Raw genomic sequence first — 16,351 nt, forward strand, 5'->3', positions numbered from 1 at the left:
TCTGTGACCACACAAGGGCCTTTGAGTCTCGGTGCCCCGGGAAGCTCAGGCTTTCCAAATTCCCCGGTGACCAGCGCAGGACCTGCCAGAAATGCTGCCGAGCAAATGCCAGGTGACTTAGTGGGTGGAGTTTCCTCACTGGGAGTCCCCTGTGCCAATGCAATTCAAGGTCCTGCTCCCAAAATCACTGTTCAGACTGAGGAAGGTGAGGCCCACAAGTCCAGCTGAAGATGAGAGGTGGTTCTGCCTGGCTTGAGGACACAGTCAGCAGCAACCAGGAAAAGTTCCTGGAAGGCCCATTGAGGCAGAGCCTGTGAGGAGACTAGCCAGTAGTTAGACCTAAAAATAGAGCAGCATGGAAAGGGGGTAAGCAAAGGCTCATGCCCTGGGGCAGGGGGGAATGGACTGGGGGACCTCTGAAGGCCCCAGGATAGCAAAGCAGGAGCCATCCCTCCATGGAGCAGGGCTGAGCAGAGCAGGGCCCATCCCAGAGAGAGCCCCAGAGAGCTGAGCCTGGCCTAACCCTTGCAGGTACGGATCCCATCCCGTGTGGACAAGTTAGAGGCAAGTCCCGGAAAGCAGTTTCACCAGGAGGTAAGAGACCCCAGGTGCCCTTAGCCTGCCCTCCACTGATTTCTCAGGTGCTGGTGTGCACATGCATCATGCATACACCCACATGCCCAGGTGCCGTGTATGCTACACTCATACACACATGCATTATAGCTGCATACATGTTATAAACACATGCACATGCATGCACACATCACACATATGCACTGTATACACTTGTCTCTAACACACAGAGTGCCCTCATCCATTAGCTCCTTCCCAATTGTACCCAGGCCTTAAGTCTCCAGGGGCTCCATTTAAGTCTCCATTGCCCTTCATGCCCCATCTGCACAACCAGCATGGGTGGCCCTGGAGCTGTTGGTCCTGCTCTGCCCCCAGATCATGCCTTGTCAGGTCTCACTCCCAGGGTCAGTATTGACTTTTGGTTTTCTTCTTCCATCCAGAACCTGCTGCCTGCCCCGTTGGTTCTCTCCAGTGTTAACGAGCTGGATCTTTTCAGGTAAGAGTTTGGAAAATGGGCCAACTGCTGGAGTGTTCATTTGTGTGGGGTCTACTGGGACAGGAGGCCGTGGGGGCAGAGGGAGCTAGGCTCAGGGCTCCTCGCCTAACATGGGGATACAGAGCACCCCCCCAGAGTGTCATGAAGTGCTCAGTATTTGGGGAAACACAGACCATTTCAGGGAAAGGATAATGTTGAGTGTGGGCCTAAAGGGAAGATGTGAACCTAGTAGGCAGGAGGTGAAGAGATCATTTTCCAAATGATGAAAAAGCCATGAGCAGAGGCATGGCAGTGGAAAACCCCAAGGTGGGCCACATGGCAAGGCTGTCTGGTTCATCACCAGAGCAGTGGGATGAAAGGCTGGGCTCTTTCCAAGGGGCCAGGACGGCTGGGCTAAGCTGTGTGTTTGTATTCGTAGATAGAAGGGCACCATGGGCAGTGTCTCAGCACAGGAGACACTGATGAGAGCTGGGCACCAGGAAGAGCGGTCTTAGAATGGTGAATTGAGGGGGCTGAGGAAGGGGAGCTGGCCAGGGGTCTTGTTACAACTGACCAGGTAAGAAGTTAGGAGGAGCTAAAGTGAGATGACGGGTGATGGAGTGGAAAAAGGGTTTTACTGGTCAATCTGGGCACTGGTGTGAGGGCGAGGGAACATCCCAGATGACTCAAGTGTCCGACTCAATGCTTGGGACATGACTTAGGAGGGGTCTGATTTTAGAGCAAAGGTCACAAGTATACATGTGTATGGGGAGGGAGGTGCATTAGGGTTTTCGGACAAGCCTGAGAGCTCTCGCTCACTCACTCTTTCCAGCCAGCAGGTGAATGGATGGTCACAGGCGGGAATGATGAGAAGGCTGAATCTCTTTCTTCTCTTCTAAGAAGGGTCTCTGCAGTGAGAAGAGGGAACAAAGTTTGTTAGCAGGGAGTAGATATCCAGCATGAATGAGAGATGATCAGGCAGCATCTGGCTCCTATGCCCACTGAGTTCACTTGGCCACAGAGCCAAGTGAAACATGCCATGAGGCACTGGGAGAGCTGGCAGAAGGCATCCTTGCTAGGTCCCACCAGTGATCTCTGAAAGATTTGGGCAGGACTGGTGAAAGACAAACCTGCAAACACTCTCTAGATTCATGGCTTTGACTTCTCTTTCTGATAAATTCTAGAATGTATTTGATTGTTGAGGAGATTATTGGGGAGCCCTGTGCAAGGGGGGCAGGGACTGATCACTGTAAGCCAGCCAGGCTTTATACAGAACAGGCCATTCTTCCTTTGATGAGATCTTGGACTGGACAGATCAGATGAAAGTGATGCTGCAGCCACCAAATAGATTATTTTGCGCTTGAGATGGAGAGACTGGAATTCAACGAAAAGACGATTATTGTTTCCAGAACTAGTCAAATAACCAGATTCACAAAATAGTGATAAAGAGGTTCATGCCGTCCAGGACGAAGTCTTCTGGCAGAACCTCTGTCCTTGGCCATGAATCATTCATACTTTTTCCAGAGTGTAGGCAGAGAGAGAGTCCCAGACAGGAGAAGCCCCAATGGAGAGCAGAGCTGAAGTCCAGCAACATGGGCCAAATTCAGGAAGTTGATATTCAGTAGGAAGAACTATCAAGCTCTCTGCTTGGGCTCAGAGTGGCCTGAGTCTCTGGTCTTGAGATGACATTCTCCTAGAGATGTCACCTTCACAGGGAGGGAGGGAAAACTCTGTAAGAGGGTCTCACCCTCTGTTTTAGGAAAGAGTTAAACACATTGGGATGTGTCCAGGAGAAGAGACCTAGGAGAACAAGATGCCCAGAAGAGGACACCCTTTGAGGGTAGCCCAGAGACCAGAAGCCAGGTGTCCCAGAGACCAGAAGCCGGGTGTCTCTAGGTTTCCAGAGGCAAAGATGAATTGGAAGGAGATTCTTCCCAAATCTTTTTTGGGCTAAACCCCAGGAGTGGGTAAACAAAATGAAGAGGTGTCTCTGCCCACCCTCCCCACCCACCATCCACATTCAGTCACAGTCTGCTAAATTGAAGCAGCCTTTAGTTAACCTGATCAAAAGCACATTAATTTGGGCCTGGGCACATGAACAGCAGACACCCCTCCTCCCCTTCTCAGCTTCTCTTTCTACCAGAGACCACCCTGTTGTGTCCTGTCCTTAGATGGTTACCGTAGGTATAACCTACATGTACATAAGGGGAAGTCTTTAGGATTTCAAGACCCACAGCACCAGAAAAGGAAAAACTCCACTGGTTCCTGTGTATCATGACTGTCTTTAGCAACTACTCAATCCAGAGTCTTCCTTGCCCCTCCACCATGGTCTTTGGCATTTCTGGTGGCCACAAGATTTTTCAGATAGGCTCCCTCTTGAAGGAAGGTTTCTCTGTTCTGTGTCCCTCCAGGTCCATGTCCAAGGGCATGGCCCAGGAGGATCTGTTTCCCTCATTTTGTGGTGGTGAGGAAAGAGGAGTATCCAAGGGCCAGAGAATTCATCTTGATCAGAATGCTAACCTGATGGAGAGACTTTCAAGAGATTCTATACAAAGGAAATGTGAAGAGACTGATTGATGGCAGCTGGACATCAGGAGAAACATCTTGAGAATTTGTGATTTGGAAGTGGAATGAACTGCCTCCATTCTGTTCTCTGTGGTCTTTGCCATTCTGGAGTTCTTCATACAGATGCTGAGTGATCCCTAGTCCAGTGGGCTCTAATCAGAGGTTTCCTCCTTGTAGGATTGGACTGGGTGGCCCCTCAGGTCTAACTTCTTAGATTCTCTGCAGTTGTGGAGCCAAGAAGAGAGGGCATTCAGGGAATATGATGTCTGGCTTCAGGTCCTGGAGAAGAAGGACTCACCAGAGGCACAACTGGCAGCAAGGGGAAGAGCTGGAACAGGGTCGATACCATCTGGATGAGAACATGGACAGCAGCCTCCAAGAATGAGTTCCTTCTCCTGTTTGCAGGGTGTTCTTCACACAGGGTTGGGGTGACCACTTGTCGTGTTTGATATAGAAGAGATTCTTGGTCAGATATTGGTCAGACCTCGGAGAGGTCCCTTCCACCCATAGGTCCCAGGCATTGGAGGCTTGGCACTTGGGATCAAAAGAAAATCCCCCACCCCCAGAGTGTTGTGAGTCTCAAGTGAGATCATATCATTAAGGCATCTAGAACCCCAAAGCCATGGGAGGAGATGATCTAATTAAGGTGCTCACGGTCCTTGGGGAAGGTGTTCATTTAGGGATCAGAGGAAGAAAGAAGAGACCAGAGGGAGGACTTGGGGAGAAGAGATAGGAAAGTGCACCTCCTTCCTTTCATGGATGGAGGAATAAGGGATGGAGCTTGATGGGTAGAGGATGTTCTATAGACTTTCAAATGCAACCTCAGTGTCAATTGCTTTTTTTGAGCTTTTAAAAAAAAACCTTTTCCTTTCAGCTTAGAATCAATACCCTGAATTGGTTCCAAGACAGAATAGTGTAAGAATTAGCCAATCGGGGTTAAGTGACTTGCCCAGGTTAATAGAGCTAGGAAATGTCTGAAACCAGATTTGAACCTAGGACATCCTATTTCTGGGCCTCTCTCTTAATCCCCTGAGCCACCTTTCATTGAACTTTTTTTTTTAACAAAATCTTTAGTTCAAAGGAAGGAGTGTACTACAGCAAGGGCTTTTATTTGAAAATAAATATGCTGTTAAAAACAAAAGCATCCATAAAACAAAAACAGAATTGTAGTTATTAGATGAGCAGGAGAACAGGTCTGGCAGCCAAGAAAGGGAAGTCATGCAGCTGAAGTTGGCGTATGGTATCTGAGATGGCAGAGGGAGCAAAGGCAGAAGATGGAGGGACCTTTCTTGGATTTGGCAAAGAGGAGATGGTCATTAGTAACCTTGGTGGGAAAGAGGTCAGCTAGCAAGAAGGCCTCGGAGGGATGTGTACACTGAGCTGTATGGTCCAGGTGAAGTGTTCCAGGAAGGATCAGGAGTGGCAGGAATAGTTTGGCTGAGACAGCAGGGCTTGTCCTGGGTCATCAAGATTGCATAAGGTTTGAAGGATCAGCAACCTTTCTGGGTTTTCTTATTGGCCATGCCCACCACCTTCCCCTCTCCCTAGCTATCTTTCTTTTCCCTTTTGCAGGGACACATTTCCTGAGAAATCCCAAATCTGGGTGTCATGCCTTAGGCACTAGTTTAAGCCTAACTGTATTGATATGAGAGAGGAAGACTAGGGGGGCTCTATGTGTGTGAAGGGGCTGTCAGCAGACCATCCTGGCCTAGGGACTTTGCAGATGGCAGCTTGGGACAAGAACCAAACTCAGACAGTTCAGACACTGATATTAACTGTCTCCTGCCTGACCTCTCACCCAAGCCTACAGCCTCTAGGCCTCCTCATAGAGGAGGCAGACAGCCCTCTCCATTTTTTCCCAGTTGCACACACCAGGGCTTACTGCAGGCAGTAGGGATTAGGAAGGCTTGGCCATTGCTGCTGTTCCATTTTGTTGTGGCCTTTCCTTTGCCAGCTTTGAGGCCAGGGAGATCTGAGTTCTTAGGAAAGAAAGAAGATTTGTGTCCTGCTGTCTTCTTGCTTCTTGGGGGTGTAGGCAAAGGGGTGTGGGCGAGGACCAATCGGGTCATTTCTGCCCCAGATTTATCCTCCAGGCCAAGCTAGCCTCAGCGTGGCCACACTGGAAGCAGCAGTGGTCCTAGGGGGTCTACAGGAACTCCAAGTAGCACTCAGTCAGACCTGTCTGCCTGTGAGGACACAAATATAATCCCCACCCCAAGGAGCCAGGCCAGCCGAAAGCTTCAGGCCTTGGGATGGCCAGCCTCCCTAGGAGGCAAGGCTCAAGCCTGAGGTCCATGGAGGGAAGTTGAGGCTTCTTCATGTTTGGTGTCCTGGAACCTTCGACCAGTCAGTCTGAAGAAACCCTCCCACTCCAGAGCAGAAGCATATTTGTAAAAGCTAAAAATAAAAAAACCCAGGATTATGATGGAAACCACATACATTAAATCATTAATTGAGATGGAAGGAGTGCCTGCCCTACTATTGACTAGCAAGGCACCGACATCCCATCCTACTTGTGCTTTCAGTTTGACTTTCTATGTGAGTAGCAGTGCCCATCGCTCATGTCCTCCCTGGCCCCAAGTGCCCATCAGAGGTGCTCCCACAGGGATGGTGATGGCATTTCTGATTCTCATTGTACTGACTTAGAGAAAGCCCATTTTAGAGGAAGGCCAGTTTGCCGGGAGTGGAGCCAGGAGCCACATCCTTAGTCCCATGTGGTCAGCACCTTCCCTTCTATTTGGGACTACTCTGCCCTCCTCTGTCACTGGCAGGTGTTTCCAGCCTGTGCTGATTCACATCCAGTTGCTGTGGGAGCTGATGCTCTTGGGGGAGCCCCTTGTGGTCATGGCACCATCTCCAACCGTCTCTTCAGAACTGGTTTTGGCCCTGACAAGGTAACACCTGAGAATTTGGGTTCACAGGCTCTGCTCTCTTGCTAGCACTCACCCCAGGGAAAGCATCTCCATCATCCAGACATCAGCACTGCCCTCCAGCCATCCCCCTCCTTTGCTTGCCTGGTGTTCGTAGGGGCAGCCTGTGAGACCAGTTTCCTCCACCCCCTCTGAGCTCAGTGTCCTCATCTCTAAAACAGGGTGAATGATAGCACCTCTGCCACATCCTGGAGAGGGCAATTATGAGGATCAAATGAGACATGGGGGTAAGAGCTTAGAGCTCCTCATTAGCCCCATAAGCAGCATGGGTCCTCATCATTATTACAGAGGTACCTGCACAGAGAAATGCTGGTGGCCAGGAAGAGCCGGGAGAGCAGGCCTTGGACCTCAGCCAAGCCTGCTCCTTCACCCTCACAGGGTCTCCAAGGAAGGGTGACCTTCCAGCTCTCTGAGCCTGGGAATTCTTGCTGTCACCCAGGAGATTGTCAAGCACAGGATGCACTCAGGGGTTTGAACCCAATTTCCTCTGGGGTCGTTCCCCTGGGAATCCTGAGGCTGCTTTGGGCCAAGCCCCCACTCTGGAGCACAATTCCCTAGCTCATTTCTTCCTGAGACTGCTAAATGGCCCAGCCTGGCCTGGCCCAACTCAACTGCTTCCAGTTGAGTGCCAGGCTTCTACCTGTCAGCCCACTGTGTGCAATAGAGGCTGTCAGCATCAGAAAAAGCCCCTCTAGACCTCATCCTGGCCCAGCCACAGAAGTCGTGATAGGACAAGAGCCAACCAAAGTTAGGTTCAGAGTCCAGGCTCTGGCTTCCCCAAAGTTCCAGAGCTCTAGGTGCTGGGATCTGGGCCTTCTGGGCCTCTTCATGCCTGCTTTGTTGCTGCAGCTGTCTGAGCCCTCTCAAGTTCTGTGGTGACTACCGGCCCTACTTCACCATCCATGACAGCGAGTTCAAGGAATACACCACCCGGACCCAGGCCCCGTGAGTGCCCCCACTCGGCCCCCTTCACTTGCTCGGCCCCCAGGATGGCACTGGGTGGTCGGATACTTACACAGTCCCTCCTTTCTCTTCAGCCTCTTCCCTCCTCTCCTTTCACTATCCCTCCATCTCTTCTCTCTTTCTCTAGACCCAATGTTGTCCTAGGAGTCACAAATCCTTTCTTTATCAAAACACTTCAGCACTGGCCTCACATCCTCCGGATTGGAGAGCTCAAAATGTCGGGTAATGCTCAGAGCAGGGGGTGGTTTGCAGCCCTTGCCTGCCTGCCAAGCTGGGCCTCAGGCCTTGCCCAGGAATTGTCTCCTTCAATAACGAGAAGGAAGTGAGGGTTGATCTCACTCCCCTGAACCTGTGTGCCCTGGGGCAAGAGGGAGGAATGGGGGTGGGGGGAAAAGAGGGGATTCCCAAGCTTCTTCCCTGGCCTTTCTCTCCATGGTTCTGGAGACTCCTAGGAGTCCCAGAGGACTAACAAACCTGAGTTTTCTCAGACACAGAACAGCTTCATCCCGTCTCCAGCCTGGGACAATCCCTGGGACCTGGCCACCCCAGGGCAATCTGTTCCATGTCCTTGGGCTGGTGGGAGGGTGGGGTGTCAAGGCTGGGTCACTGAGCTCCACAGATGTGAGAACAGAGGTTTGGGATGGCCAAGGAAGCTGGGCCCTCCCTGCCAGACATGTTGCAGTGTGCGTGTTTCTACAGGGGACCTCCCCAAACAAATCAAGATGAAGAAGCTCACCAAGCTGAAGACCCTAGACACCAAGCCAGGTGAGGAGGAAGAGGCATTGAGGATTATAGGATAGCATGAGCTCAGGGATGGGGACCAGGACCAGCCAGGCTGGGCCGATTGGCCTGCCTGGTTTGGAGAGACAGCAGCCTCATCTCTGGACTTGGCCTCGATAAGGGGGTGGGGATGGCCTGGGCAATGAAGCATTGAGTGCTTTTACTCTCCCCAGGGCTCTACACGGCCTATAAAACCTACCTGCACAAGGACAAAACGCTCGTTAAGAGGCTGTTGAAGGTGAGTGTCCCCTTCTGCCCAGGATTTTCCCTGACCCTTGACTAGGGCCAGGTAGCAGGAAGAAGGTGATGTTGGTGCTCTCTCCCTCTTTCCCCACCACCCAGGGCATCCAAAGGAAGCGTCCTTCTGAGGCACAGAGTGCCCTGGTTCGGCGGCACCTCCTTGAGCTCACCCAGAGTTTCATCATCCCCCTGGTGAGATGGGAAGGCTCTTCTCTCCCCTCAGCAGCACATGCCCTTGTTACCCTGGACCTTGGGGTACCTGGACTCTGCTTTGCTCATCCCCCTGAATTCTGCTCAGGAAGGGGCTGAGAAGGGAGAGACTTGGAGATCCCATCAGGACCTAAGCTAAGTGATGAGTCCATTCCACAAGCATTGGGATTAGTCACATATCATAAGCCAGGAACTGGGCTAAACCTTGGGGGGACAAAGCAAGGCCACACCAGCCCCAGCCCTTGGGGAGCTTCTACTCTACTGGGAAAGCCAACAATGTAAATAGCCCAAATGTGGAAGAGGAAGGCTCTAATAATTGGGGGGAGGGGGGAGACTGGAAAAGGCCTCGGCTACCCCATCCCTGGCCTACTTTTGATCAAGATTTCCTTTCTCCTCAGGAACACTACATGGCAAGCCTGATGCCCCTTCAGAGGGCAGTCACTCCCTGGAAAGTGAGTCTGGGCCCAGCTACCCCCACTGCCAGACCCAACCTCCCAGAGCCAGAGTCCAGGTCCTTGTCCCCTCCAGCCTTGCCCTGTTGCAGGCTGAAGCTCCCAGCCCCGGGGTAGTCTCCTCAGGCACAGGACTATGGCTGAGAGGTCAGCAAGTTGTGTAACAAGGATGAGGTCCTCCCTGGAAAGAGGCCACTCAGCCTGGCACTCAGGGCTGTTCTCTGTCACAGACTCCTCCCCAGATCCGTCCTTTCCGCCAAGATGACTTCCTGAAGACCCTGGAGCATGCTGGACCCCAGCTCACCTGCATCCTCAAGGGTGATTGGCTAGGCCTGTACAGGTAGGGAAGCAGCAAGGTGCCTGGGGGCAGGGAAGAGAGTTTCCAGGTCCTTGAGGACCCTCTCCAGCCATGGAATAATAAGACCAACGAAGATGGACAAACACATTCAATGCCAGTCTTTATCCTTTCTGGTCTCCCAGCAGTCCTGCTAGATGGTGGGCACTATGGGACAAGTTCACATGACCTGCCTGGCTAGTAAGTGACAATGGCAGGGCCTGGCCCCGGGCAGAAGGCCCGAGCCGAGGCCGTCCATCTGCTCTCGGAGATCTCTTCACGAGGTGGAGAGTCTGACCTGCATCAGCATCTGCAAGCCTTCTTAGCTCTGACTTTGTGACTGGCTGCGGCCTAGCCTAAGCCATTGTCATGAGCTAGGATATCCCCCAGCCAAGCACAGGACCTTCAGGCTTTCCCAGATAAGCTGTGGGGCTGCTCCCTCCTTTTTCTGGGAGTCCTGACATTGCCTTGGGCTGCTTCCTCCTGCCAGATTTCTCCTAATCCCTGGCAGAGGGAGAGAACTTTCTGGGTAGTGACCATCTTTCCCATGGCAGGCGTTTTTTCAAGTCTCCTAATTTTGATGGCTGGTACCGACAGCGGCACAAGGAGATGACCCAGAAGCTGGAGGCCCTGCACCTGGAGGTGATCTGTGAGGCGGTGAGTGGAGACAGTACAGGGCTGGGGGACTGAAGCTGGCCTTGGGCGAAGACGAGTGTTTTGCATGGGGTTCTTGGGCTGGTTGATTAGGGAAATACTGTATCAGTGACTTGCCAAGCATTGATTAGACACCTACTAGGTGCCAGGTGCTGGGCTGGGACATGCTCAGCCCCCAGAGAGGAGGATCAGGAAAGGCCTGCGGAGAAGTGAGGCTTATGTGCTCTCTCTGAGAAGCAGAGGGGCTCTGGCAGGGAGGGGAGCCTTTCCAGTCCCCCGGGGCAGCAGCTCAGGTGTGAGAGGGGCAAGGCTGGCCAACATGGCCAAGTCCGAGAGGATAAGGAGGGGAGAAATGAAGGTCTGAAAGGGAAGGATGGGACCAGCACATGGAAAGTTTCTCTTTGATGCCGGAGGCAAGGGAGAGCCACTGTAGCTTCTTGAATAGGAGCATGGCCTGGTCAGATCGGCCCTTGGTGTGGAATGTGGACTGGAGTCCGAGGGCGTGGCTATGGGCTGAACCAAGGTGGTCAGACTGGAGCAGGGTGGAGACAAGTGGGCAGATGACAGATACCAAGGAGCTAGAAAAGCTTAGTTTGGGGGGTAATGAGAAACATGGCGTGAGGGAGACGGAAAAGGCCAGAATGGAGACAGAGTCAGAGTACAAAAGAACATTCACTTGATCGTCCCTCCGGTCACGTGGGCAGGACAGAGGTCAGGCTCACAGAGCGGGCTGACTAGATCTAAAGAGGGGGCTTAGAAAGGAGGCCCTTAGCCTGGGGGAGGGCCTCTGGCTTCCCAGACTTGCCCACAGTAGAGGGGCACCACAGCCCCGGAGATCTGCAAGATTGGGTCAGACAGAGGCCAATCACACTTACAAGGAGCAAGCACAAGGCTTGCCCAAAGACGGGGGGAACAGCAGCGTGTGTCCAGGAAGCCCTTGGGCTTTAGGGGACCTGAACTCAGGGTGGGCCATCCTGGCTGACTCGGCCTACAAAGCAGCCACTCTCTCGGCCTGCTCTGAGCATCCAGGAAGGAGGAAGAGCCTGGGCTCCCCATCGGGAAAGAGGAAGGTGACTGAGATGGGGGAAGGGAACCGAAAGGGAAAACAAGAGGTGGTCAGCCAGAGGGGGCCGGGCTGCTCGGCTTAGAGAAGCCAAACTGTCTTCCGAGGGATTCGCCTTGTTTTCCTTTGACTCTGGGAGGCAAAACCGGGGATAAATGGGGAAGGTGCACAGACAGATGGCCTCCAATGTGGAGCTACACAGAGAAGTGCCGGAAGCAGCTCCTCCCTGGCCCAGGGGCTACTGCTTGGGCCCAGGCTCCTGGAGGAGCCAAGAGGCCCCAAGGGCTGCCCCTCTGCCTTCTCCCTGCAGAACATCCTGACCTGGATGAAAGACAAGTCTGAGGTGGAAATTGTTGACCTTGTCCTGAAGCTTCGCGAGAAGCTGGTGAGCTTGGCTCCCCGCCCTCCCTCCTCCCCCGTGTCCCCCTCCTCTGCTCTCTCCTCCTGCTTCCCTTCCTTCCTCTTTCCCTTGTTTTCTTGCTCCTCTCCTCCTTCCCTCCCCACTAGCATTTCACTGGGACCTCCTTCTGGGTCCACAGCCCCGGAGGGGAGGGGGGACACCAGAGCAAGCCTTCCCCCGTGGCCCCCTGCTGAGGCCTCAATGGGGAGAGGTTGCTGGATTCACTTACATTCTAGAGTTGCTTTGCTTTCTCCAGATCCAAGCTCAAGCCCACCAGCTCCCAGTGAAGGAGGAGACGCTGCAGCGGGTGGGCCTGTATATTGACACTGTCATTGGCTCCCTACCTGATGACCTGCAAGCTGTCCTGCGGCACCCCTGACATCACCCTGCTGCTCTGGCTTCCAGAGACCCCGGTTGGGAAAAGGAGGAGGAATAGAGGTTGCCCGGTCCTGCCAAGCGGTCTTGGCCCCTGTCAGTAGTATTAAGGCCTTGGCCCCTCTGAGCTCCGGGCTGGGAGGGCGGGGAGGGGGCCCCAGGAGGCTGGGCTGAGCAGAGGGAAACGGGTAGTAGTGCTTGTGGCTTCTCCTTGCAGCCACATCTTGCTCCCTTGGGGGCTGGGCCTCCAGCCCATTCTTTCCCTTTCCCTCATCACAACTGCCTCAGGCCCCTGGGCCCTGGGAAAGGCCCATGGAGTCAGGGAGGTTTGGCCTCTAGGAGAGGCAGCCCTGGCCCCAGTCTGTCAGAGCAGGTTGTGCCAGCCGCTCCTCTAAAGCACCACAGTCCCAGAGAGCCTGAACCCTGACAATTGCCAGGAGAATGAGGTGGCAGAACAGCTGGCCCCTTCCCTGGGGCTCTGCCTAGGACTCTTCCAAGTTCACAGCCTCCCCAGGAGAAGGTCCCTGCTAGAGCCAAGGTGAAGGGCCGGGGGTCAGCCAGGCCCTTGGCTTTCCTTCTCACAGTTTAAAGCAGGGAGCTCCAACCAAGCACAAAGTGACCCCCTTTGCCCCTTCCCCTTGGACCAGGCAGTCCTTCCTAGGCCCCTCCTGCAGCCCTACCACCCTCCCCCTCTTGTTAAGGGCCAGGCCCAGCAGGGGCAAGGTGGCAGCAGCTGGCCCTGCTTGTCCATCTCACCTGAGGGCCCTGGCCGTGTCTCCAGCTGGCTCCTGGAGTCTTCCTGTGGGCCTTGATACTGAAGCCATCAATCTGTCTCATAGTAAAGAAGATTGTTTTAAACTGTGGACTGTGCCGTGTCTGGCTGGCCAGCTGCGGGGGCAGCTTGGCCTCATTGGGACCCGTACCTGACTGGGCGGAACCTGAAGATCTGAGCCCTGACTGAGCCCACCCCAAACCTCTTCTGTCCTGGAAGGCTACGTGCCCAAGGAAGGGGAAAGTGCCCAGAGAAATGGCGTTTTAGCAGGCTCTGGGCCTGAGGAGGGAGGAGGAGAGGCGTCTGGAAGTAGCAGGGGGTGGACCTGAGGAGGGGCTGGGAGTGGGGCTCATTTGCCTCTAGTCCGTTTCTCCTGGGAACATGGGAATTTGGCTAATGGCTCCCCTGCAAAGCATCCTGGCCAAGACATCTCGAAGAGGTTTAACCTGCCCCCCTGCCCCAGGATCAACCTCAGTCGGTCAGTGAGCAGGCATTGGCCTGGCACAAAGAACAAAGAGCTCCCGTGAGTGAGGGATGGGTTTGAGCCAAGTAAGAGCCTCCTTTGCCAACTTCTGACCCCCCTCCCACCCCACCCAGTCTGTGCAGTCTGCTCCACACTCGAGGCAGTACCTGGTAATGGGCTCCTCCTTCCCTTTGGGGTCATGCAAACATGAGACTTTGGGCTGAGTTCCACCATCGCCCTCCCCACCTTCTTGTCTCCGTGTCAGTCCGGGGGGGGGGGGGCTCTCAGTTCCCCATCTAGGTCACGAGGATGCACCGGCCCCTCCACTCCTGGTCTCCTGGGAATGTCCTGCCTCCTAAGGGCCAGGCAAGCCCCTGGCATCAGGCCCCGGTGACTTCAGTCGCCAGTGGGACTTGGGCAAAGGCTGGGGGAATTAGCTCCACTTCTGTATCGGCCCAAAGAGCCCCAAGGCGGGGGTCAGAGACCCGGGGAACTGTGCCGAAATATCAGGAGAAAAGGTCCAAGGAGCCCTGGGCCGGCTCCACTTAATGAGATGGAAGGGTCAGTCATTTCAGTCGTGCCCAATTCTCAGCAGAGATACTCGAGGGCTTGCCACTTCCTTCTCCGGCTCATGATATAGAAAACGGAGGCAAACGGGATTCAGTGACTTGTCCAGGGTCACATGGCTAACGAGGGTCTGAGGCCAGATTTGAAGGGAGAAAGATGTCTTCCTGACTCCAGCCCAGCGCTCTATCCACTGCACCACAGAGCCGCCCAGGGAATGAAACAGAATATGGGTAAATGTGAAGGCCCAAGTTGGGAAAGGGGTCAGCTGGCCCTAGGAGAAAGATTGAGTTGGGGAGGGTGTTTGGTGACCTGCAAGTCCAATAGGGGGCAGCAGTGCCCCATGGGGTGCAGTGCCAGGCTCTGGGAAGCAGTAGCCAGCTTTGTCCCCTCTGTCAGGTTCTGGGTTCCACATTCTAAAGATGTTGATGAGCTGGTATGTGTCTTGGAGAGGGTGGCCGTGCCTGGGCCCACCGAAGGAGCTGCTTCAGAGGTCTCTAGTCTGGCCCCTGCCTGAACGAGAAGCCCCTCAAGGCCTGGGAGGGCTCCAGCAAAGGGGGCAGCAGGAGCGTTGCCTCTGGCCACGGCCCATCGCTTGGCATTGGCTCCTTTTTGAACAATCCCGGATTCTTCGCCTCTGCAGGATACATCTGAGCCAGTTTAGTAATCCCTGGAGGTGGCAGTCGTGTTCCCCATCCTGAGCCTCAAGCATTTACCAAGTGCCACGTACCAGGGGGATGGACAACTAAGGAAGACGGTCTGCCCTCGAGGGGGATGTCCATGTTCGTTCTATACGTCTGTCTCCACGCACACCGGAAACATCCTCACGGAAGGGAGCCCCGTGGGAAAGGCTTCCTGCAGAGGTGGGGAAGCCCAAGAGGCGAGAGAAGCAGCGGACGCAGGAGGTGGAGGCTTGTGGGACAACAAGTAGGCTGCTGTAGCTGCTGCTTAGTTTGGAGAAATGTTTGTTAAAAGCCCTCTGTGTGCCAGGCATTGTGCCCTCTCGGAGGGTGGGCAGACAAGCTTTGTACGGGGGAAATGGGGAAAGTACTAGAATAGAGAATGGGGAACTGAAGGGGTAAGTAGGGCTCAGGCTGGGAAGGGCTTTAAATGGCAACGAGAAGTTTCTAACTTCCTGAGTTATGGGTCCGTGGTCAGCTGCCTGAGCTCCGTCGCCCTTCGCTGGGGCTGTACCCCAGGCAGAATCTAACCTGAAGAGGGAGTCTGTTGGTGGAGGCTACAAAGCACGGAACCTGCAGGCCCCCCGGAAGAGACCTCTGACAACTCAAAAGGCCTTGGCCTGGCCGCCGTCACCAGAAAAAGCAATGGCTAAAAGATCTTGTCCAAACGATGGCGTCCCTTGGGATGGCCAGACTGTGGAGCCATCCATCGGTGCCACACCTGCCTATGTGTGCTACACCATGAAGAACTGGGCCCGGAATTAAACTGGAGGAAAAGTCAGCTGGACTGCTTTCTAGAAACCTCACGCAGAGACAACAAAGGCCCGTTTCCCCAAAACCCTTACCTTCGTTCTTAGAACCCACACTCCGTATCGGTTCCACGGCCGACCTCCCATCGCCAGGCCTGGTGCTCTACCCACTAGGCTAATTAGCTGCCCCTAAGGCCTGTACTTTTAAAACTGACGTTGGATTGCTACGTCATGGAACGCAGCAGTGTCTCTGAAGACGTGAAAATGAGGATCACTTGGAAGGCAATGGAGTGACACATTGTAGCACATCAGAGAAGGACGCCATCAGGGAACTGAATAATCAGAAAGAGATGGGCCGGTCTTGTGTTAGGAGCAAGGGACCCCCGACGTTAGCCCAAGTGTTCCACTGATCCCCACGATAGCAGGAGGAATTAAGCCCCCCAGGATGTGCTGCCTCCCCACAGACATTTTTTCCCTTCCCCCAAATTCATTTTTTAAACCCTCATCTTCCATGTTAGAATCAGTACTTGGTTCCAAGGCAGAAGAGCAATAAGGGCTGGGCAGTGGGGGTGAAGTGACTTGCCCAGGGTCACCCAGCCAGAAGTGTCAGGCCAGTTTTGAATCCATCTCTAGGCCCAGCTCTCCATCCATGGAGCCACCTAGCTTTACCACCCCCCCTAATTAATTTTAAAGAGAAAACCTCTCATAAATATGTATCCACATGCAAATTCCCATATAGGCCATGTACAGAAATGTGTGTCTCCAGGCCTCTGGAATCGTGTGTGGCACTGATGAGAGTTTTAGGGCTTTTCAATGTTGTCCCTTGTCATGTCGTAACAAGAGTTTCTATTCCCCTCACTCTGCATCAGTTGGTAGAAATCTTCATTTCCTCTAAGACTGTTTTATCCTTTCTTGAGGGTACAATAATACTCCATCCCATTTATTTGCCACAGTTTGCTGAGCCACTCCAGGCAGATAGGCTCCCCTTTGGGTTTTTCCCAGTTCTTTGTTATAACCAAAATAGCTGCTGGCAATATTTGTATTGAAAATGTTTATTTAATTAATTTAGAATATTTTTCCATGGTTACATGATTCATGTTCCTACCCCC

General features: G+C 53.6%; 1 protein-coding gene across 1 annotated transcript in view; it reads left to right on the plus strand.

Moving 5' to 3' along the window:
- The window catches only part of DENND6B (DENN domain containing 6B), a 31,223-nt gene extending 18,351 nt beyond the window's left edge, over positions 1–12,872 (plus strand). The window contains exons 8-20 of the mRNA XM_007502756.3: positions 532–594; positions 1,014–1,069; positions 6,385–6,507; positions 7,393–7,488; positions 7,634–7,728; positions 8,206–8,271; positions 8,460–8,524; positions 8,629–8,718; positions 9,135–9,188; positions 9,419–9,528; positions 10,077–10,179; positions 11,550–11,624; positions 11,896–12,872. Of these exons, the coding sequence (XP_007502818.3) occupies positions 532–594; positions 1,014–1,069; positions 6,385–6,507; positions 7,393–7,488; positions 7,634–7,728; positions 8,206–8,271; positions 8,460–8,524; positions 8,629–8,718; positions 9,135–9,188; positions 9,419–9,528; positions 10,077–10,179; positions 11,550–11,624; positions 11,896–12,018 (1,119 nt within the window). The 3' untranslated portion in view covers positions 12,019–12,872. The remainder of the gene's footprint in view (positions 1–531; positions 595–1,013; positions 1,070–6,384; positions 6,508–7,392; positions 7,489–7,633; positions 7,729–8,205; positions 8,272–8,459; positions 8,525–8,628; positions 8,719–9,134; positions 9,189–9,418; positions 9,529–10,076; positions 10,180–11,549; positions 11,625–11,895) is intronic.
- The last annotated feature ends 3,479 nt before the right edge of the window (positions 12,873–16,351 follow it).

Source organism: Monodelphis domestica, chromosome 5 (genome assembly GCF_027887165.1).
Source record: "Monodelphis domestica isolate mMonDom1 chromosome 5, mMonDom1.pri, whole genome shotgun sequence".
NCBI classification, from domain to species: Eukaryota; Metazoa; Chordata; class Mammalia; order Didelphimorphia; family Didelphidae; genus Monodelphis; species Monodelphis domestica.